The 22,541-nt window shown below is 52.7% G+C and overlaps 1 protein-coding gene and 1 long non-coding RNA gene across 2 annotated transcripts; both read right to left on the bottom strand.

The window, feature by feature from the left end:
• Nucleotides 1-787: 787 nt before the first annotated feature.
• On the bottom strand, nucleotides 788-2,763 carry LOC121470818 (uncharacterized). The gene is made up of 3 exons (XR_012058487.1): nucleotides 2,686-2,763; nucleotides 1,739-1,883; nucleotides 788-871 (listed from the first exon to the last, which is right to left on the bottom strand). It is a non-coding gene; the product is annotated as an uncharacterized lncRNA (long non-coding RNA).
• Nucleotides 2,764-2,854: 91 nt separating this feature from the next.
• LOC121470833 (uncharacterized) lies at nucleotides 2,855-22,326 on the bottom strand (the record flags this gene model as incomplete). The annotated part of the gene is made up of 20 exons (XM_072936402.1): nucleotides 2,855-3,015; nucleotides 3,117-3,211; nucleotides 3,322-3,445; nucleotides 4,023-4,217; nucleotides 4,322-4,385; nucleotides 4,483-4,659; nucleotides 4,793-4,853; nucleotides 5,053-5,222; nucleotides 7,799-7,851; nucleotides 7,982-8,185; nucleotides 8,573-8,757; nucleotides 9,698-9,946; nucleotides 13,418-13,509; nucleotides 14,833-14,954; nucleotides 17,012-17,112; nucleotides 17,353-17,402; nucleotides 19,173-19,244; nucleotides 20,778-20,834; nucleotides 21,372-21,396; nucleotides 22,208-22,326. Coding segments are annotated over 20 exons (2,376 nt in total), but the record flags the coding sequence as incomplete, so codon positions are not given.
• Between the last annotated feature and the right edge of the window lie 215 nt (nucleotides 22,327-22,541).

Here is a 22,541-nt window from a genome sequence, read left to right as displayed (position 1 = left end):
GGGTGACCCTCCCCCACCTCTGACCCTCCCCCCAACTGGGGCTGACCCTCCCCCACCACAGGGCGGTCACCTGGGGGTGACCCTCCCCCACCCATGGGTGACCTTCCCCCACCTCTGACCCTCCCCCACACATAGGGGTGACCCTCCCCCACCTCACCCATGGGTGACCCTCCCCCATCCACTCATGGGTGACCCTCCCCCACCCATGGGAGACCCTCCCCCTACCTGGGGGAGACCCCTCCCCCACCCATCTGGGGGTGCCCCTCCCCCACCCACACACGGGGGTGACCCTCCCCCACCCATAGGTGACCCTCCCCTACCTGGGGCTGACACTCCCCCACCACCCCCAGGTGACCCTCCCCCACCCACGGCGGATAAGCCCCCCCACCTCTGACCCTCCCCCCTCAATGCCACAGGGGGTGGGGGAGGGGCAGGAACGGTTCTGAGTTCCGGATAAGTGGGGGGAGGACCCGCCCCTCCCCCCCACCCCCCGCGGCCCCTTCCCCCTCCCCGCCATGTGGCCCCTCCCCCCCCCAATAAAGGATTTTTGGTTCTGGTTTGGGTTTTTTTCGATTTTTATCGTGTTTGGGGTTTTTTTCCATTTTTATCGTGTTTGGGGTTTTTTTTTCATTTTATTTCCATTTTTTTCAGCCTTTTTCCCTTTTTGAGCCCGTTCGGCCCCAAATCCCCCCCCCGCCCCTCCCCCCCCATAAATTAATACAAAAGGGGGTTGGGGGAGGGTGGGGGAGGGAAGGGGAGAGTGGGGGAGGGGGGGTCCGGGCCCCTCCCCCCCCGGTCCGGCCCCTCCCCCCCCGTCCGGCCGTGCCTCAGTTTCCCCCCGGGTGGAACTGGTGGAGCTGCTGCGACTGCACTGCGGGAGAGAGAGGGGGAGGGGTCAGTCCCAGTGACCTCTGGGTGACCCCTGACCCCAGTCTGACCCATGAGTGACCTGTGACCCCAAATGACCTGAGTGACCCTGTAATAACCCATGACCCCCGAGTGACCTGTGACCTCTGACTGACCCCAGTGTGACCCTTGACTCAAAGTGACATGAGTGACCCCTTACCCCCAGTGTGACCCCTGACCCCCGAGTGACCTCAGTGACCTGAGTGACCCCAATTACCTGAGTGACCCCAGAGTTAACCCTGACCTCAGTGTGACCCCTGAGTGACCTCCGACCCTTGAGTAACCATGGGGTTAACCTTGACCCATGAATGACCCGACTGACCCCGGAATGACCCCAGACTGACCCAAGACCTCTGACCCCAGTGTGACCCAAGTGACCCCAGTGTGACCCCTGACCCCAGAGTGACCCGACCCCAGTGTGACCCCTGACCCCCAGTGACCCCAAATGACCTGAGTGACCCAGTTATGACCGAATGACCCCTGACCCCAAATGACCTGTGACCCCGAGTGGCCACAAATGACCCCTGAGTGACCCTACAGTGACCCTAAATGACCTCTGATGTGTGAGTGACCACGGGGTTAACCTTGACCCATGAATGACCCCTGACCCCTGAATGAACCTAGTGTGACCCCTGACCCTGGAGTGACCCCAGTGCGACCCAACCCCCAGTGACCCTAGAGACCTGAGTGACCCTGTAATGACCCGTGACCCCTCCGTGACCTGTGACCTCTGACTCCAGTGTGACCCCTGACCCCGGAGTGACCCCAGAGTGACCCCTAGCCCCAGAATGACCCCGGTGTGACCCCTGCCCCCCTTGCCCCTCCCCCTCACCTGGGGCGTGTCCGAGGAAGCCGAAGGGGGCGGGGCCGGAGCCGGGGAGGGGCCCCACCCCCACCCCCCCCTGCGGGACCCCCGTGGTGGGGGAGGGGCCCGGGGGGTGCAGCAGCATCACCTGCGGGGGGGGATGGGCGGGGGGCTGGGGGGGGGAGGGGGGATGGGGGGAGGGGTCAGCGAGGTCAGGGAACCCCCGGGGGGGGCGTGACCCGACCGCCCCTCCCCCACCCCAGAATTAAACAGTGCCCCTCCCCCACCCTGAGATCAGAGCGGACCCCTCCCCCACCCCAAAATCGGACACAGTGCCCCTCCCCCACCCTAAGATTAAAGGAGACCCCTCCCCCACCCCAAATTTAGACAAAATGCCCCTCCCTGAACCCAAAAATCAGTGCCCATCCCCCACTGCCCCTCCCCCACCCCAAAAATCAAAGTGTCGCCCCTTCCCCACCCCAAAATTGGACATAATGCCCCTCCCCCCACTGCCCCTCCCCCACCCCAAAAATCAAAGTGTCGCCCCTTCCCCACCCCAAAATTGGACGTAATGCCCCTCCCCCACCCCGAGATTAAAGGAGACCCCTCCCCCACCCCAAAATCAATGCCCCTCCCCCCACTGCCCTTCCCCCACCCCAAAATCTGACACAGTGCCCCTCCCCCACCCTGATTAGAGACCCCCCCAAAATCACAGTACCCCTCCCCCACTGCCCCTCCCCCACCCCGAAATCAAAGCCCCTCCCCCCACTGCCCCTCCCCCACCCCATTTAGAGACCCCTCCCCCACCCCAAAAATGAGTGCCCATCCCCCACTGCCCATCCCCCACCCCAAATTTAAACACAATGCCCCTCCCCCACCCCAAATTCAGTGCCCATCCCCCCACTGCCCTTCCCCCACCCCAAAATTGGACACAGTGCCCCTCCCCCACCCCCCAATTCCCGCCCCTCCCCCACCTGTGGCACGCCGAAGCCGTGCGGGTGCAGCGCGAACACGGCCGGGGGGGGCGGTGGGGGAGGGGCGGCGGCCGCCGCGGGGGGGGGAGGGGCGGGGGGGGCAGCGGCGGTGGGGGGAGGGGCAGGGGGAGGGGGAGGGGGGGGCTGAGGGGGGGGTGGGGGAGGGGCGGCGGTGGGGCCGAAGCCGCTTTGGGGGGAGGGGGCGCCGGAAGGGGGAGGGGGAGGGGCGGAGGGGGGTGGGGGAGGGGCAGAGGAGGGGGGTGGGGGAGGGGCGGCGCCAATGAACAGCCCCGGGGCGGGTGGGGGAGGGGCGGCGGCGGCTCCTTGGTGCTGGAACAGAGGGGGGGGAGGGGTGAGCGATGGGTGGGGGAGGGGCAGCCCCTCCCCCCATCCCGCCCCTCCCCCCACCCCCCCAAATTTTGGGGCCTTACCTGCGCAGGTGCGGCGGGGGCGGGGGTGGAGCCCCCCCCGGGGGTGGGGGAGGGGTGCAGCGGCCCCGGGGGGGGGAAGGGCGGGTGCACCGCGGCTGTGGGGGAGGGGCGCGGTCAGACAGAGCGGGGGAGGGGTGGGGGAGGGGGATTCACTCCCCTCCCCCCCTCCCAAAATGGGGGTGGGTGGGGGAGGGGCGTCTCTCACCGTAGAGCGGCTGCGGGGGAGGGTCCGGCGGGGGAGGGGCGAAGGGGGGAGGGGCGGCCCCGCCCACCAGGGTGGGGGAGGGGTGGAGCCGGGGGCTGCCCGGGAGCATCGGGGCGAAGACGGGCTGGGGGGAGGGGCAGAGGGGGGGAAGGGGGGGTCAGAGACCCCTCCCCCACCTTGAGGGGGTCTCTGCCCCTCCCCCACCCTCGTTCTCAGCCCCTCCCCCACACAAAATTCTCAGCCCCTCCCCCACTGCTCCAGACCCTCCATCTTAAAACCCCTCCCCCACCTCAAGGCCCCTCCCCCACCATTTGACCTCTCCCCCACCTCTTGACCCCTCCCCATCCCATTTTCCTGCCCCTCCCCCCTCAATTCCCCTCCCCCACCCCCTTTTCTTCCCCTCCCCCCTCAAACCCACTCCCCCACCCCTTGACCCCTCCCCCACCCCATTTTCCTGCCCCTCCCCCCTCAAATCCCCTCCCCCACCTCCTAAACCCTCCCCCACCCCCTTTTCCTGCCCCTCCCCCTTTTATAACCCCTCCCCCCTCAAACCCCCTCCCCCACCCCCTTTCCCCTCCCCCACCCCCTTCATTCCCCTCCCCCACCTCAATTTTTTGCCCCTCCCCCCTCAAACCCCCTCCCCCACCCCCTTTTCCCACCCCTCCCCCACCCCTCGACCCCTCCCCCCCTGTGGGTGGTACCTGTTGGTAGTGGGGGAGGGGCGGCACCATGGGGGGCGGGGCCTGCGCCCCTCCCCCCGCCCCGAAGCTCTGATAGGACAGGAAGGAGGAGAAGGGGGGGGGAGGGGGCGGTGGGGGAGGGGCGGCCACCAGCGGGGGAGGGGCCGAGCTGGGGGGGGGGTGGGGGTCGCCGCGGGGGGGGGGGGAGGGGCGACCCTGTGACATAAAAAAACGGCCGAGTCAGCGTTTATTGGGTGGGGGAGGGGCCAAACACCCCCAAGGGTGGGGGAGGGGCGGGGTGGGGGAGGGGCCGGACTGACCTTTGGCCCCGCGGAACTTTCCAGAAGCGGAACCGGAAACGGGAAATGGGAAAATCTGTGGGGGCTGAGGGGGTGGGGGAGGGGTCAGAGCAGCCCCTCCCCCACCTCAAATAACCCCCTCCCCCACCCCCACCCCCCCAAAAAAAGTGGGCGTGGCTCACCTGGACGGGGGCGGGGCCGACGTGGAGCTGGGGGATGTAGGAGATGTAGTGGGGGGGAGGGGCCGGGAACAGCCCCGCCCCCGCCCCTCCCCCACCCCCTCCCCCTGCCCCACCCCCACCCAGGGCGGGGGAGGGGCGCGGGGTGGGGGAGGGGGCGGCGCTGGGCGGGGCCTTGACCTGAAATTAAATAATAAAAAGGGGGTGGAGTCAGAAGTTATTTAAATATTCTGACCACGCCCCATTTTTGGGAGGCCACGCCCCCTTTTTGGGAGGCCACGCCCCCTTTTTTGGGAGCCCCTCCCCCCCTCACCAGGGGCCGTCCGGGGCTGAATTCCTTCGCGTGGGGGTTCAGCGTCGATCTCTTCACCTGCCTGGGTGGGTGGGGGAGGGGCGGGGGGCGTGGTCAGGTGTGGGGGAGGGGCCGGGACCCCCCCCCAGCCCGGCCACGCCCACTGCGGTTTGGCCACGCCCCCTTATTAATTAATAAATTATAATTTTATCCCCGCCCCTCCCCCACCCCCGCCCCTCCCCCACCCCGCCCCTCCCCCACCCCGCCCCTCCCCCACTCACTCGGGCAGCGGCGGCTCCTCCTGCCCCTCCCCCACCCCGGGGGGGCTCCCCGGGGGGGTCCCGGCGCTGGCCCCGCCCCCTCCCGGCCCCTCCCCCACAGAGGTGGGGGGGGAGGGGGGGCAGCGTGGGGGGAGGGGCGGCGGCGGGTCCGGGGGGGCGGCGGGGGGGAGCTGGGGGGGGGGGGGGGCAGAGAGAGGAGAAAAGGCAAAATTGGGCCAAAGTGACCCAAAATAACCCAAAATAACCCAAAATCGGAACAAAATTACCCCAAAATGTCCCAAAATAACCCAAAAATGGCCCAGAATTGCCCAAAATAACCCAAAAACAGCCCAAATTTACCCAAAGTTACCCAAAACTGGCACAAAATGACCCAAAAATGGCCCAAAATGACCCAAAAATGGCCCAAGATTACCCAAAATTACCCAAAACCGGCACAAAATGACCCAAAACTGTCCCAAAATAACCCAAAAATGGCCCAGAATTACCCAAAATCGGCACAAAATCACCCAAAACTGACCAAAAACGACCCCAAAACAGCCCAAAACAGCCCAAAATTACCCAAAACCAGCCCGAAATTACCCAAAATTATCCAAAAGTGGCACAAAATGACCCAAAATGACCCAAAAGTGGCACAAAATGACCCAAAAATGGCCCAAAATAACACAAAACCGGCCCAAAATTACCCCAAATAACCCAAAACTGGCACAAAATGACCCAAAAATGGCTCGAAATTACCCAAAATAACCCAAAATCGTCACAAAACGACCCAAAAACAGCCCAAAATTACCCAAAAACAGCTTAAATTTACCCAAAATAACCCAGAATAACAAAAAACGGCCCAAAATTACCCAAAAACAGCCCAAAATTACCCAAAATAACCCAAAACCAGCACAAAACGATCAAAAAACGGCCCAAAATTACCGAAATAACCCAAAACTGGCACAAAACAACCCAAAACGGCCCAAAATAACCCAAAAGTGGCACAAAATGACCCAAAAATGACCCAAAACCGGCACAAAATTACCCAAAATTACCCAAAATGACCCAAGACCAGCCCAAAATTACCCAAAATTATCCAAAACTGGCACAAAATTACCCAAAAATGGCCAAAAATGTCCCAAAACCGGCCCAAAATTACCCAAAATAACCCAAAAATGGCACAAAATGACCCAGAAACGGCCCAAAATTACCCAAAATAACCCAAAACCGGCACAAAATGGCCCAAAATTACCCAAAATAACCCAAAACCGGCACAAAATTACCCAAAACTGTCCCAAAATTACCCAAAATTACCCAAAATAACCCAAAACCAGCCCAAAATTACCCAAAACCAGCACAAAATTACCCCAAAACGGCCAAAGTTACCCGAAATAACCCCAAAACAGCCCAAAGTTACCCAAAACAACCCAAAACCGGCACAAAATGACCCAAAAATGGCCCAATATTACCCAAAATGACCCAAAACCGGCACAAAATGACCCCAAAACGGGCCAAAATTTCCTAAAATAACCCAAAACCCACACAAAATGACCCAAGTACGGTCCAAATTTACCAAAAAGCAAAAAACGGCCCAAAATGACCCAAAACTACCCAGAAATGGCCCAAAATAACCAAAATAACCCAAAACAACCCAAAACAACCCAAAATCCCCCCGAACCACCTCAAACAACCCAAAAGGGCCCAAAAAACCCCAAAACGGGCACAAAGTGACCAAAAACAACCAAAAATGACCAAATAAGGAAAAAACAAAATCTGCCACCTCTGCCCCGCCCCCACAGGCCCCTCCCCCATTTTAGCCCCTCCCCCACTTTAGCCCCTCCCCCACTTTAGCCCCTCCCCCACTTTAGCCCCTCCCCCATTTTTGGTGAATTTTGGGCAATTTTGGGCCGAATTTTGGGGCAATTTCAGGTGGATTTGGGGTGAATTTTGGACACATTTTGGGCCAAATTTTGGGCCACTTTCACATGAATTTTGGGTGTATTCCGGGTGAATTTCGGGCATATTTTGGGCCAAATTTTGGGCCAATTTCAGATAAATTTTGGGCCCCTCCCCATTTTAACCCCTCCCCCATTTTAGCCCCTCCCCCCATTTTTAGCCCCTCCCCCTTTTTTGCACCTCCCCCATTTTTGGTGAATTTTGGGTGGATTTTGGGTGAATTTTCGGTGCATTTTGGGCCGAATTTTGGGCCAATTTCAGGTGGATTTTGGGTGAATTTTGGGCAATTTTGGACTGAATTTTCAGCCAATTTCAGGTGGATTTTGGGTGAATTTTGGACACATTTTGGGCCAAATTTTGGGCCACTTTCAGATGAATTTTGGGTGTATTCCGGGTGAATTTTGGGCCAAATTTTGGGCCAATTTCAGATGAATTTCGGGTGGATTTTGGGTAAATTTTGGGCACATTTTGGGCCAAATTTTGGGCCAATTTCAGGTGGATTTTGGGTGGATTCTGGGTGAATTTCGGGAACATTTTGGGCCGAATTTTGGGCCAATTTCAGATAAATTTTAGCCCCTCCCCCACTTTAGCCCCTCCCCCATTTTAACCCCTCCCCCATTTTAACCCCTCCCCCATTTTGGCCCCTCCCCCATTTTAGGCCCCTCCCCCATTTATCCCCTCCCCCATTTTTACCCCTCCCCCACTTTAGCCCCTCCCCCATTTTAGCCCCTCCCCCACTTTAGGCCCCTCCCCCGTTTTTGGCCCCTCCCCCACTTTAGCCCCTCCCCCATTTTTTTAGCCCCTCCCCCACCTTTCCGGCCCCGCCCATCCCCCGCTGCTCCTCCCTGGGTCGGGCTCCGCCTCCTGTGGGGGAGGGGCGGGGTCAGTGTGGGGGTGGGGGAGGGGATTTGGGGGGATGGGGGAGGGGATTTGGGGGGTGGGGGAGGGGATTTTTGGGGGGGAGGGGCCTCCCCGCCCCTCCCCCCCCCTTTACCTTTCCGGGGGGTCTCGGGCGGCTCCGGGGTGGGGGAGGGGCAGAGGGGCGGAGCCTCTTTGGGGGTCCTGGGGGGGGAGGGGGGGCTCGGCCCCTCCCCCACCCCCGTGGGTTCCGCCCGGGGGGAGGGGCGGGGGGGGAAGGGGCCCCTCCCCCCACCCCGAAGGGGCCGCGGGGGGGCCTTGGGCGACATCCGGGGGGGGCCTGGGGGGAGGGGCGGGGTCAGCAGACCCCTCCCCCACCCCCAAATCCCCTCCCCCACCCCATAAATCCCCTCCCCCACCCCCAAATCCCCTCCCCCACCCCCAAACCCCTCCCCCACCCCATAAATCCCCTCCCCCACCCCCAAATCCCCTCCCCCACCCCCAAATCCCCTCCCCCACCCCCCAAATCCCCTCCCCCACCCCCCAAATCCCCTCCCCCACCCCCCAAATCCCCTCCCCCACCCCCAAAATCCCCTCCCCCACCCCCAAATCCCCTCCCCCACCCCCATAAATCCCCTCCCCCACCCCCCAAATCCCCTCCCCCACCCCCCAAATCCCCTCCCCCACCCCACAAATCCCCTCCCCCACCCCCGCCCCTCCCCCTCACCTCCGTTGGGTCCGGGCTCGGGGTGGGGGAGGGGCGCGAAGCCGCGGGACGGGGGGGGCGGGGTTGGAGCCGCCCCTCCCCCACCCCCCCCCGGCCGCCCCCCCGCCCCTCCCCCACCCCGCGGGCAGCGCTGAGACCCCCCCGGGCCCCGCCCCCGCGGGGGGGGGAGGGGCAGCGGCTTCTCCCTGCGGGGGAGGGGCGGCACCGGTCAGGGGGGGATTCGGGGATTTCGGGAGAATTTGGGGAATTTTGGGGGATTTTGGGGAATTTGGGGGATTTTGGGAATTTTGGGGGAATTGGGGGAATTTTGGGCGGTTTTCGGGTCAGTTTTGGTGAATTTTGGGTGAATTTTAATTAATTTGGTGTTGAAATTTGGGTGCATTTTAGTTAATTTTGGGTGAATTTTGGGTCAATTTGGGGGTGAATTTTGGGTCAATTTGGGGTGAATTTTGGGTCAATTTTGGGTCAGTTTTAATTTTGGGTCAATTTTGGGTCAATTTTGGGTGAACTTCAGGTAAATTTTGAGTCAATTACGGGTGAAATTCGGGTAAATTTCAGGTAAATTCTGGGTTGATTTCGGATGCATTTTGGGCACATTTCGGACCAAACTTTGGGTCAATTTTAGGTGGATTTTGGGTGAATTTCGGGCACATTTCGGGCCGAATTTTGGGCCAATTTCAGATGAATTTTGGGTGAATTTTGGGCGCATTTCGGGCCAAATTTTGATTAAATTTCAGATGAATTTTGGGGGGATTCTGGGTGAATTTTGGGTGGATTCTGGGTGAATTTCGGGTGCATTTTGGGCCGAATTTTGGGCCAATTTTAGGTAGATTTTGGGCACATTTTGGGCCGAACTTTGGGCCAATTTCAGATGAATTTTGGGTGGATTTTGGGTGAATTTTGGACACATTTTGGGCCAATTTTCGGGCCAATTTCAGGTGGATTTTGGGTGAATTTTGGGCCAATTTCAGATGAATTTTGGGTGAATTTTGGGCCAAATTTTGAGCCAATTTCAGGTGGATTTTGGGTGAATTTCGGGCCAAATTTTGGGCCAATTTCAGATGAATTTTGGGTAGATTCTGGGTGAATTTTGGCCGATTTCAGCCAATCCCGTTCCGCCCCCACCTGTGTGTGGCGCCCCCTGCTGGTCCATCCGAGGGGGCGTGGCCTGGGCTGGGCGTGGCCTGAGGCGGAGGGGGCGTGTCCGGCGCGGGGGGCGTGGCTTGTGCCAGGCCCCGCCCCCCCTCCCCCTCCTCGTCCTCCAGCGCCGCCCGCAGGCGATGGGCGGGACAGGCCTCGATCTCCCGCGCCAGCGCCGCCGCGCGCGCCAGCCGCTGCCGCCACGAGGCGCTGTCCTGCCGGGCCAGGGGCACCCTGGAATGGACCAAAAACGCCGGAAATTAACCCAAAAATCAGCCCCGAAATCCTCCAAAAAACCCCGAAAAAATCCGCTGAGAAACGGCCCAAAAATGCCCCAAAACGAGCCCCGCCCGCGCCAGCCGCTGCCGCCACAAGGCGCTGTCCTGGCGGGCTAAGGGTACCCTGAAATGGACCAAAAACGCCGGAAATTAACCCAAAAATCAGCCCCGAAATCCTCCAAAAAATCCCAAAAAAAACCCCTAAAAAATCGGCCAAAAAATGCCCCAAAACGAGCCCCGGGAGGCGCTGTCCTGCCGGGCTAACGGTACCCTGGAATGGACCAAAAACAGCTTAAATTAACCCAAAAATCTGCCCCGAAATCCTCCAAAAAACCCCGAAAAAATCGGCCAAAAAATGCCCCAAAAATTCCCCAAAACGAGCCCCGCCCGCGCCAGCCGCTGCCGCCACGAGGCGCTGTCCTGGCGGGCCAGGGGCACCCTGGAACGGACCAAAAACACCGGAAATTAACCCAAAAATCAGCCCCGAAATCCTCCAAAAAACCCCCAAAAAATCGGCCAAAAAATCCCCAAAAAAACCCCAAAAAATCGGCCAAAAAATGCCCCAAAACGAGCCCCGGGAGGCGCTGTCCTGCCAGGCCAGGGGCACCCTGGAATGGACCGAAAACTCCTGAAATTAACCCAAAAATCAGCCCCGAAATCCTACAAAAAACCCCGAAAAAATCCGCCAAAAAATCCCCAAAAAACTCCCAAAATCCGCCAAGAAAAACCCCAAAAATGCCCCAAAACGAGCCCCGCCCGCGCCAGCCGCTGCCGCCACGAGGCGCTGTCCTGCCGGGCCAGGGGCACCCTGGAACGACCAAAAACAGCTGAAATTAACCCAAAAATCGGCCCCGAAATCCTCCAAAAAACCCCGAAAAAATCGGCCCAAAAATGCCCAAAAAAAACCCCAAAAAACCCCAAAAAATCGGCCAAAAAATCAGCCAAAAAACGCCCCAAAACGAGCCCCGGGAGGCGCTGTCCTGCCGGGCCAGGGGCACCCTGGAATGGACCAAAAACGCCGGAAATTAACCCAAAAATCAGCCCTGAAAACCTGCAAAAAACCCCGAAAAAATCCGCCAAGAAACGGCCCAAAGAAACCCAAAAAAACCTCAAAAAAACCCCAAAAAACCTCCCCAAAAGAAACCCAAAAATACCCTACAAAACCTCCCAAAAAACCCTAAAAATTCTCCCCAAAAAAGCCCCAAAAAAACCCCAAAAAACCTCCCCAAAAGAAACCCATAAAAATCCCAAAAACCTCCCAAATAAACCCAAAAAAACTCCCTAAAAAAACCCTAAAAAAACCTCCCCAAAAGAAAACCAAAAATACCCTACAAAACCTCCCAAAAAACCCCAAAAAACCCCCAAAAAAACCCCCCCAAAAACCCCAAAAAACCTCCACAAAAGAAACGAAAAATACCCTATAAAACCTCCCAAAAAAACTCCCCAAAAAACTCCTCAAAAAAACCCAAAAAAACCCCTCAAAACACCCAAAAAAATCTCCCCAAAAGAAACCCATAAAAACCCCAAAAACCTCCCAAATAAACCCAAAAAAAACCCTCAAAAAACCAAAAAAAACCTGCCCAAAAGAAACCCATAAAAACCCCAAAAACCCCCCTAAAAAAACCCAAAAAAACTCCCCAAAAAAAACCCCAAAAGAACCTCTAAAAACCCCAAAAAACCTCCCCAAAATAAACCCAAAAATACCCTACAAAACCTCCCAAAAAAACCCCAAAAAATTCCCCAAAAAACCCCCAAAAAAACCTCAAAAAAACCCAAAAAACCTTCTCAAAAGAAACCCATAAAAACCCCAAAAAAGCCCAAAAAAACTCCCTAAAAAAAACCCAAAAAAACCCCAAAAAAACCTCCCCGAAAAAAACCCAAAAATACCCAACAAATCCTCCCAAAAAAACCCAAAAAACCCTCAAAAAACCCCAAAAAAACTTCCCAAAAAAACCCCCAAAAAACCTCCCCAAAAGAAACCCATAAAAACCCCAAAAACCTCCCAAATAAACCCAAAAAAACTCCCTAAAAAAACCCTAAAAAAACCTCCCCTAAAGAAACCCAAAAATACCCTTCAAAACCTCCCAAAAAAACCCCAAAAAAACCCCCAAAAAACCCCAAAATAACCCTAAAAAATACCCTAAAAACCCAAAATGCCCAAATTCCCCTGAATTCACCCCAAAATCAGACCCACGTGTAGAAAACCACGTTGATGTATGTAGAAAACCCAAAAAAAAAATCCTCAGAAAAATGGCCAGAAAACCCCAAAAAAAATCAAAAAAAACCCCCAAAAAAACCCCCAAAAAACCCCCCCAAAAACCCCAAAAAATGCCAAAAAAACCCAAAAAGCCCCAAAATCGCGGGATTTTGCCCCAAAACACACGTGTAGGCGGCCAGGCTGGTGACAAAAATCTTTTAAAAAACAGCCTGAAAAACCTAAAAAAAACCCCCAAAAAAACCCCGAAAAAACTCCAAAAAAACCCCAAAAAACGCCAAAAACGCCCCAAAATGCCCAAAAGCCCCAAAATCCCGTGATTTCGCCCCAAAACGCACGTGTAGGTGGCCAGGCTGATGACAAAAATCTTTTAAAATACAGCCTGAAAAACCTAAAAAAAAACTCAAAAAAACCCCTAAAAAAACCCCAAAATAAACCCTAAAAAAATCCCTAAAAACCCAAAATGCCCAAATTCCCCTGAATTCACCCCAAAATCAGACCCACGTGTAGAAAACCACGTTGATGTACGTAGAAAACCCAAAAATAAATCCTCAGAAAAATGGCCAAAAAACAAAAAAAAAATCCAAAAAAAACCCCAAAAAACCCCAAAAAACCCCAAAAAAACCCCAAAAATTCCCAGAAAGCCCCAAAATCGCGTGATTTTGCCCCAAAACGCACGTGTAGGCAGCCAGGCTGATGACAAAAATCTTTTAAAAATCAGCCTGAAAAACCTAAAAAAAAATAAAAAAAAAACCCAAAAAAACCCCCAAAAAACCCCCAAAAAACCCAAAAAAACCCAAAAAATGCCCCAAAATTCCCAAAAGCCCCAAAATCGCGTGATTTCGCCCCAAAACGCACGTGTAGACGGCCAGGCTGATGACAAAAATCTTTTAAAAAACAGCCTGTAAAATCTGAAAAAAAAACACAAAAAAAACCCCAAAAAAAACCCCAAAAAAACCCAAAAAACCCCAAAAAATGCCCCAAAATTCCCAAAAAGCCCCAAAATCGCGGGATTTCGCCCCAAAACGCACGTGTAGGCGGCCAGACTGATGACAAAAATCTTTTAAAAAACAACCTGAAAAACCCAAAAAAAACCTCAAAAAAAACCACAAAAAAACGCCAAAAAAACCCCAAAAAACCCCAAAAAACCCCAAAAAACGCCAAAACATCCCAAAATGTCCCAAAATCCTGTGATTTTGCCCCAAAACGCACGTGTAGGCGGCCAGGCTGGAGTCGTAGGTGCTCCTCACTCCGTAATTCTCCTCGTTGAAACGGAACATCTCCGCCGGGTCCCACCCGTTGGACTGCGATTTGGGGGAAATTCGGGGGATTTTGGGTAAATTTGGGGGGATTTTGGGTAAATTCGGGGAATTTGGGGGAATTTGGAAGATTTTGGGGGAATTTTGGGGAAATTTGGGGAAATTGGGGGGATTTTGTGGGGAATTCTGGGGGGGATTTGGGTAAATTTGGGGAAATTTGGAGAAATTTGGAAGATTTTGGGGAATTTGGGTAAATTTGGGTAAATTTGGAAGATTTGGGGGGATTTGGGGGAGAATTCTGGGGGGGATTTGGGAAAATTTGGGGAGATTTGGGGGGATTTGGGGGGATTTTGGGGGGGATTTGGGTAAATTTGGGTAAATTTGGGGCAATTTGGGGCAATTTGGGGAAATTTGGGGAATTTGGGTAAATTGGGGAAATTTGGAAGATTTTGGGGAATTTGGGGGGATTTTGGGGTATTTGGGGTGATTTTGGGTAATTTCAGGCATATTTTGGGTGATTTTGGGTCCATTTTGGGGTATTTGGGGTGATTTTGGGTAATTTCAGGTATATTTGGGGTAATTCTGGGTGGATTTGGGGTGATTTAGGAGTATTTGGGGTGAATTTGGGTAATTTCAGGCTAATTTGGGTGATTTTGGGGTAATTTTGTGTTATTTTGGGTAATTCTGGGTGTATTTTGTGTCATTTTGGGGAAATTTGGGTATATTTCAGTGGATTTTAGGGTATTTTGGGTGATTTTGGGGTCATTTCGGGTGTATTTGGGGTAATTTAGGGTTATTTGGGGTGATTTCAGGTGGGTTTTGGGGTATTTTGGGTAATTCTGGGTGATTTAGGGGTATTAGGGTATATTTCAGGTGGATTTGGGGGTATTTTGGGTGATTTTGGGGTGATTTCGGGCGATTTTGGTGTATTTTGGGGTATTTGGGGTGATTTTGGGGTGATTTCGGGCGATTTTGGGGTGATTTCAGGTATATTTGGGTGATTTGGGGTGATTTTGGGCGATTTTGGGGTATTTTGGGGTATTTGGGGTAATTTCGGGTATATTTTGGGTAATTCTGTATTTTGGGTGATTTTGGTGTATTTGGGGTGATTTCAGGTGGATTTTGGGGTATTTGGGGTGATTTTGGGTAATTTCAGGCATATTTGGGGTGATTTTGGGGTGATTTCAGGCGATTTTGGGGTGATTTCAGGTATATTTGGGTGATTTTGGGGTGATTTCGGGCGATTTTGGGGTGATTTTGGGGTGAATTCGGGTGATTTTGGGGTGATTTTGTGTTATTTGGGGGTGATTTGGGGTATTTTGGGGTATTTTGGGGTGATTTTGGGGTGAATTCGGGGGATTTCGGTACCAGGTCGGCGTCCAGCTCGTAGTCGTCGCTGCCGTCGCCGCCGTCCCACCGTTCCAGAACCTTCTCCCGCCGGGCCCCGTTCAGCCGCCGGCTCCCGGCGATCGCCGCGTCCGTGAACTTGTCTGGAATGGGGCAAAATCCCGGGATTTTGGGAAATTCGGAGAAAAATTACGCGAAATTCAGAAAAAAACGCACCAAAATTCAGCAAAAAAATGCCCAAAAATTCAGAGAAAATCCCCCAAAATTCAGAGAAAAATTCTGCAAATTTCAGCAAAAAACGCACCAAAATTCAGAGAAAAAATCCGCAAATTTCAGCAAAAAATGCCCCAAAATTCAGAGAAAAATTGCCCAAAAATTCAGCAAAAAATGCCCCAAAATTCAGAGAAAAATTCCACACAATTCAGAAAAAAATGCCCCAAAATTCAGCAAAAACCGCAAAAAAAAAATCAGAGAAAAACCCCCAAAAATTCAGAGAAAAACGCAAAAAAATTCAGAGAAAAATGCACCAAAATTCAGAGAAAAAAGCCCCAAAATTCAGCAAAAAAACCACCCCAAAATTCAGCAAAAAACCGCCCAAAAAGTCAGTGAGAAAAGCCCCAAAATTCAGAGAAAAAAACCCCAAAAATTAAGAGAAAAAAGCCCCAAAATTCAGCAAAAAATGCCCCAAAATTCAGAGAAAAACCCCCAAAATTTCAGAGAAAATTCCACAAAATTCAGAAAAAAATGCCCCAAAATTCAGAGAAAAACCCCCAAAAATTAAGAGAAAAACTGCCCAAAAATTCAGAGAAAAAAGCCCCAAAATTCAGCAAAAAATGCCCCAAAATTCAGAGAAAAACCCCCAAAAATTCAGAGAAAAACCCCCAAAAATTCAGAGAAAAACCCCCAAAAACTAAGAGAAAAAAGCCCTAAAATTCAGAGAAAAAAGCCCCAAAATTCAGCAAAAAAACGCCCCAAAATTCAGAGAAAAATGCCCCAAAATTCAGAGAAAAAAGCCCCAAAATCCCTGGAATTCAACCCAAAACGACCCAAAATCGGGGGAATTTCACCCAAAATGGGGAATTTTGCCCAAAGTGACCCAAAATCGGGGGAATTTCACCCAAATCGGGGAATTTCACCCAAAATGACCCAAAATCGCAGGAATTTGCCCCAAACTGACCGCGGGAGGCGGAGGCTATGTCGAGGTCGCGCAGGGTCAGCACCACGATGTCCAGTGGCCGGAACACCGCCCCAAAATGACCCAAAATTGGGGGAATTTCACCCAAAATGAGGAATTTCACCCAAAGTGACCCAAAATCGGGGGAATTTCACCCAAAACAGGGAATTTCACCCAAAGTGACCCAAAATCGGGGGAATTTCACCCAAAATGGGGAATTTCGCCCAAAGTGACCCAAAATCGGGGGAATTTCGCCCAAAATCGGGGGAATTTTGACCCAAATCGGGGGAATTTCAACCAAAATGGGGGAATTTCGCCCAAAGTGACCCAAAATCGCGGGAATTCGCCCCAAACTGACCCCGTGAGGCGGAGGCCATGTCCAGGTCACGCAGGGTCAGCACCACGATGTCCAGTGGCCGGAAAAACGCCCCAAAACGGCCCAAAATTGGGGGAATTTCACCCAAAACGGGGAATTTCGCCCAAAATGACCCAAAATCGCAGGAATTTCACCCAAACTGACCCCGTGAGGCGGAGGCCATGTCGAGGTCACGCAGGGTCAGCACCACGATGTCCAGTGGCCAGAAAAACGCCCCAAAATTACCCAAAATCGGGGGAATTTCACCCAAAACGGGGAATTTCGCCCAAAATGACCCAAAATCGCGGGAATTCGCCCCAAACTGACCGCGGGAGGCGGAGGCCATGTCCAGGTCACGCAGGGTCAGCACCACGATGTCCAGTGGCCGGAACACCGCCCCAAAATGACCCAAAATGACCCGAAATTGGGGGAATTTCACCCAAAATTGGGAATTTCACCCAAAATGACCCAAAATCGCGGGAATTTCACCCAAACTGACCGCGGGACGTAAAGGCCATGTCGAGGTCACGCAGGGTCAGCACCACGATGTCCAGTGGCCGGAAAAACGCCCCAAAACGGCCCAAAATGACCCGAAATCGCGGGAATTTCACCCAAAATGAGGAATTTCGCCCAAAATGACCCAAAATCGCGGGAATTCACCCCAAACTGACCCCGTGAGGCGGAGGCCATGTCGAGGTCACGCAGGGTCAGCACCACGATGTCCAGTGGCCGGAACACCATCGTGTCCACGATGTCCTCGCGCCGCGGGGGGAGGGGCGGCGGGGGGGGAGGGGCGGGGGCGGAAAAGGGGGCGTGGCTTTGTGAGGGGGCGGGGCCTGAGGAGGGGGCGTGGCTTAAAGAGGGGGCGGGGCTTGAAGAGGGGGCGTGGCTTAAAGAGGGGGCGTGGTTTGGGGAGGGGGCGTGGCCAGAGGAGGAGGCGTTGCCTGAGGGGGCGTGGCTTGTGGAGGGGGCGTGGCTTGAGGAGGGGGCGTGGCCAATGGAGGGGGCGTGGCCAATGGAGGGGGCGGGGCGTCGGTGGACGGCGTCCAGGGCCAACTCGAACTGGGGGGAAAAAGGGAAAAATTGGGAAAAAATGGTGAGAAAAGGGGAAAAATGGTGAAATATAGGGTAGTGATGGGGAAAAATGGGGGAAACGGGAAAAAAGGGGAGAAAAGGGGAAAAAATGGGGAAAAAATGGGGAAAAAATGAGATAAATTGTGAGGAGTGAGAAATGGGGAAAAAAAGAAAAAATGGTGAGAAAAGGGGAAATAATGGGGGAAAAATGGTGAAATAGAGGGTGGAGATGGGGAAAAATGGGGGAATGGGGAAAAGGTGAGAAAAGGGGGAAAAATGGGGAAAAAATGGGGAAAAAATGGGGAAAAAATGGGGAAAAATGGGGGAAAATGGGTAAAAAATGGGGGAAAAACGAGAAAAATGGTGAGAAAAGGGGAAAAAATGGGGAAAAAATGGTAAAATATAGGATAGTGCTGGGAAAAAACGGAGGAAATGGGAAAAAGGTGAGAAAAGGGGGGAAAATGGCAAAATATAGGGTAGTGATGGGAAAAAATGGGGGAATGGGGAAAAAGGGGAGAAAAGGGGAAAAACGGGGGAAAAAATGGGGAAAAAATGAGAAAAATGGTGAGGAAAGGGTGAGAAATGGGGAAAAAGGGGAAAATTGGGAAAAAATGGTGAGAAAAGGGGAAAAAATGGGGAAGGAATGAGGAAATAGAGGGGAGAGATGGGGGAAATGGGGGAATGGGAAAAAGGTGAGAAAAGGGGGAAAAATGGGGAAAAATGGGGAAAAAATGAGAAAAATGGTGAGGAAAGGGTGAGAAAAGGGGAAAAAATGGGGGAAAAATGAGTAAAATGGTGAGAAATGGGGAAATAATGGGGGGGGAATGGTGAAATAGAGGGTGGAGATGGGGAAAATGGGGGAATGGGGAAAAATGGGGGGAAAAGGGGAAAAAATGGGGGAAAAATGGGGAAAAAATGGGAAAAAATGAGAAAAATTGTGAGGAAAGGGGAAAAAATGGGGAAAAACGAGAAAAATTGTGAGAAAAGGGGAAAAAATGATGGAAATGGGAAAAAAGGTGAGAAAAGGGGATAAAATGGGGAAAAACGAGAAAAACAGTGAGACAAGAGTGAGAAATGGGGAAAGAAATGGTAAAAAATAGGACAGAAATGGGAAAAAGGTGAGAAAAGGGGAAAAATTGGGGAAAAATGAGAAAAATTGTGAGAAAAGGTGAAAAATGGGGGAAAAATGAGAAAAAAATGGTGAGAAAAGGGAAAAAATGGGGAAAAATGAGAAAAAAATGGTGAGAAAAGGGTAAAAAATGGGGAAAAAGGGTGAGAAAATGTTAAAAACAGGACAGAAGTGATTAAAATAGGGAAAACTAAGAGAATGGTAAAAAATTGTGAGAAAATGGTAAAGAACGGGATAAAAGTGAGAAAAATGGGAAAAATGGGGGGGAAGTGAGAAATGGGTGAAAAATGGGATAGAGATGAGGAAAAATGGGAAAAAAGGGTGAGAAAATGGTAGAAAAAGGGAGAAAAATGAGAAACAAAGGGAAAAAAGGGAAAAAAGGGAAAAAAAGGGAAAAAAGGGGAAAGTGAGGAAAAAATGGGAAAAGAGTTGGAAAAGGGCAAAACTGGGTGAGAACTGAGAGAAACGTTAAAAAATGATTCAAAAATGGTAAAAAATAGGTTTAAAATGGTAAAAATGGGCGGGAAATTAGAAAATCTGAGTTCGAGTGTTACCAAGTGCTAATTAGCATGAATTAGCATATTGATTAGCATATTAATTAGCATTAATTAGCGTTAATTGGGACCCACCTTGGCGCTGAGTGTCCGGAAAATTCCCTCAAAGGTTCGACCGCTGCGAACGCGAACCTCGGCCGTGGAGCCCTGAGTGACCAGAGAGTGACCAGTGAGTGACCACTGACCACTGAGTGACCACTGAGTGACCAGAGAGTGACCAATGAGTGACCAATGAGTGACCCTGAGTGACCTCTGAGTGACCAGAGAGTGACCCCTGAGTGACCAGAGAGTGACCACTGAGTGACCACTGAGTGACCACTGAGTGACCAATGAGTGACCACTGAGTGACCACTGACCACTGAGTGACCAGAGAGTGACCAATGGCCACTGACCACTCCTGAGTGACCCTGAGTGACCCTGAGTGACCCCTGTGTGACCCTGAGTGACCAGTGAGTGACCAATGGCCACTGACCACTCCTGAGTGACCCCTGAGTGACCCTGAGTGACCACTGAGTGACTGTGAGTGACCACTGAGTGACCACTGAGTGACCAATGGCCACTGACCACTCCTGAGTGACCCTGAGTGACCAGAGAGTGACCACTGGTCACTGAGTGACCCTGAGTGACCCCTGAGTGACCACTGAGTGACCACTGAGTGACCTCAGGGCCCCCAATATCCCCCAAATTTCCCCCCAAAAAATCCCCAAAATCCCCTGAAATTCCCTCAAATTTCCCCAAAACCCCCTAAAATCCCCCAAAATTCCCCAAAATCCCCCCAAATTCCCCAAAATCGCAAAAATCCCCCCAAAATCCCCCCAAAATCCCCCAAAATCCACCCAAAATCCCCATTTACCTCCCCCAGGCCCCCCAAAATTCCCCAAAATCACAAAAATCCCCCTAAAATCCCTCCAAAATCCCCCCAAATTCCTCAAAATCGCAAAAATCCCCCCAAAAATCCCAAAATCCCCCAAAATCCCCATTTACCTCCCCCAGGCCCCCCAAAATTCCGCCAAAATCACAAAAATACCCCCAAAAATCCCCCAAAATCACAAAAATCCCCCAAAATCCCCCAAAATCCCCATTTACCTCCCCCAGACCCCCCAAAATTTCCCTAAAATTCCTCCCAACACCCCCAAAATTCCCCAAAATCACAAAATCCCCCCAAAATCCCCATTTACCTCCCCCAGACCCCCAAAAATTCCCCTAAAATTCCCCCAAAATTCCCCAAAATCCCCCAAATCCCCCAAAATCCCCCAAAATCCCCATTTACCTCCCCCAGACCCCCAAAATTCCCCTAAAATTCCCCCCAACACCCCCAAAATTCCCCAAAATCACAAAAATCCCCCCAAAAATCCCCAAATTCCCCTTAAAATCCCCCAAATCCCCCTAAAATCCCCCAAAATCCCCCTAAAATCCCCCAAATCCCCCTAAAATCCCCAAAAATCCCCCCAAAAATCCCAAAATCCCCCCAAAATCCCCCAAAATCCCCATTTACCTCCCCCAGACCCCCCAAAATTCCCCTAAAATTCCCCCCAAACCCCCCAAATTCCCCAAAATCCCCCAAAATCCCCATTTGCTTCCCCCAGACCCCCCAAAATTCCCCTAAAATTCCCCCCAAAATTCCCCAAATTCCCCAAAATGCCCCAAAATGCCCCAAAATCCCCAAAATTTCCCTCTCACCACGCCGGCCGTCAGCACGTGCAGCATCCGGGAGTTGCCGTAGACGCCCTCGAACACCTGTGGGGTTTTTGGGGCACTTTGGGGCATTTTGGGCATTTTTGGGGTTTTTTGGGCATTTGGGGTTTTTTGAGGCTTTTTTTAGAGGCGATTTTCAGGTTTTTGGGGAAAATTTTCAGGAATTTTTGGATTTTTTTAAGGTTTTTTTGAAAAATTTGGAGATTTTTTTTTTGTAATTTATTTTTGGGAGATTTTGGAGGTTTTTGGGGCTTTTTTTTTTGGGAATTTTTGAATTTTTAGGGTGGGATTTTGGGCTTTTTCTCTGGAGAATTTTGAGGGTTTGTTTTTGGGGTTTTTTTTGGCTTTTTGGGGGGATTTTGGGACAGGTTTTTGAGGGGTTTTTTTAGAGATATTTTGGTGAATTTTTGGGAGTTTTTGTAGTTTATTTCCCAGAAGATTTTTGGATGTTTTTAGTGGGAATTCTGAAGTTTTTTGGGTGAGATTTTTTGTGAGATTTTTGGGAAGTTTTTGGGGGTTTGTGGAGAGTCTTTGGGGGTTTTTTTTGGGAATTTTTGGGTTTTTTTGGGGGTTTCTTACCAGGGATTTTCCCGCTGGGAGGGACCTGCAGAGAATTGGGCAAAGGGGAGTTAAAAGGGGAAAATCCCAAATTTAGGGTGGGCCAGGAGCCCCAAAACCCCTTTAATTAACCCCAAAACCTCCCAAAATCCCATTAAACCCAGAAGTGCCATTAATTAACACAAATCCCTCTAATGAACCCCAAAATCCCCCCAAATTCTCCTTAAATCCCCTCAAATTCCCCCAAAACCCCTCAAATCCCCCCCAAACCCCTCAAATCTCCTCAAATCCCCCCAAAACTCCCTCAAATCCCCCCAAAACCCTCAAAACTCCTCAAATTTCCCCCAAATCCCCTCAAATCTCCCCAAATCCCCCCAAAACCCCCCCAAACCCCCTCAAATCCGCCCAAACCTCTCAAATCTCCTCAAATGCCCCCAAAACCCTTAAATTCCCCCAAAACCACCTCAAATCCGCCCAAACCCCTCAAATCTCATCAAATCCCCCCAAAACCCCCTCAAATCCACCCAAATCCCCCCAACCCCTTTAAAATCCCCCCAAATTCCCCCAAAACTCCCCAAATTTCCCCCAAATCCCCCCAAACCACTCAAATCTCCTCAAATCCCCCCAAAACACCTCAAATCTCCCTCAAATTTCCTCAATTCTCCTCAAATCCCCCCAAATTTCCCCCAAACCCCATCAAGCCCCCCCAAACCCCTCAAACCCCCTCAAATCCACCCAAACCCCTCAAATCCCCCCAAACCCCTCAAATCCCCCCAACCCCTTTAAAATCCCCCCAAATTCCCCCAAAACGCCCCAAATTTCCCCCAAATCCCCCCAAACCCCCCCTCCCCCCTCACCTGCCGCCCCCCCCCGGCCCTCCCCCCCCCGCCGCCGCTTTCCCCTCCCCCTCCCCTCCCCCGCCGTGGGGAGGGGGCGAGGCCGGGCCCGGTTGGGGGGGGGGGCGGCGGCAGCGGCTTCAGCATGGCCGGGGGGGGGTCCCGCCGGGGCTTTTGGGGCGAATTCCGCCGATTTTGGGGCCAATTCCGGCGGTTTTGGGGCCGCGCGGGGCCCTGAGGGGCGGAGGGATCCGCGCCACCGCGCTGAACCACAGATCCTTCCGCCGTGTGATTAACCCCTTTCCAACCGCGCCTCACCCACCTAAAACCTCCTCTAACCTCTTCCTCACATATG

The sequence above is a fragment of the Taeniopygia guttata genome, chromosome 16 (assembly GCF_048771995.1).
Source record: "Taeniopygia guttata chromosome 16, bTaeGut7.mat, whole genome shotgun sequence".
Classification (NCBI taxonomy): domain Eukaryota; kingdom Metazoa; phylum Chordata; class Aves; order Passeriformes; family Estrildidae; genus Taeniopygia; species Taeniopygia guttata.
The sequence above is the reverse complement of the archived record's forward strand: the minus strand, read 5'-3'. Positions and strand labels throughout refer to the sequence as shown.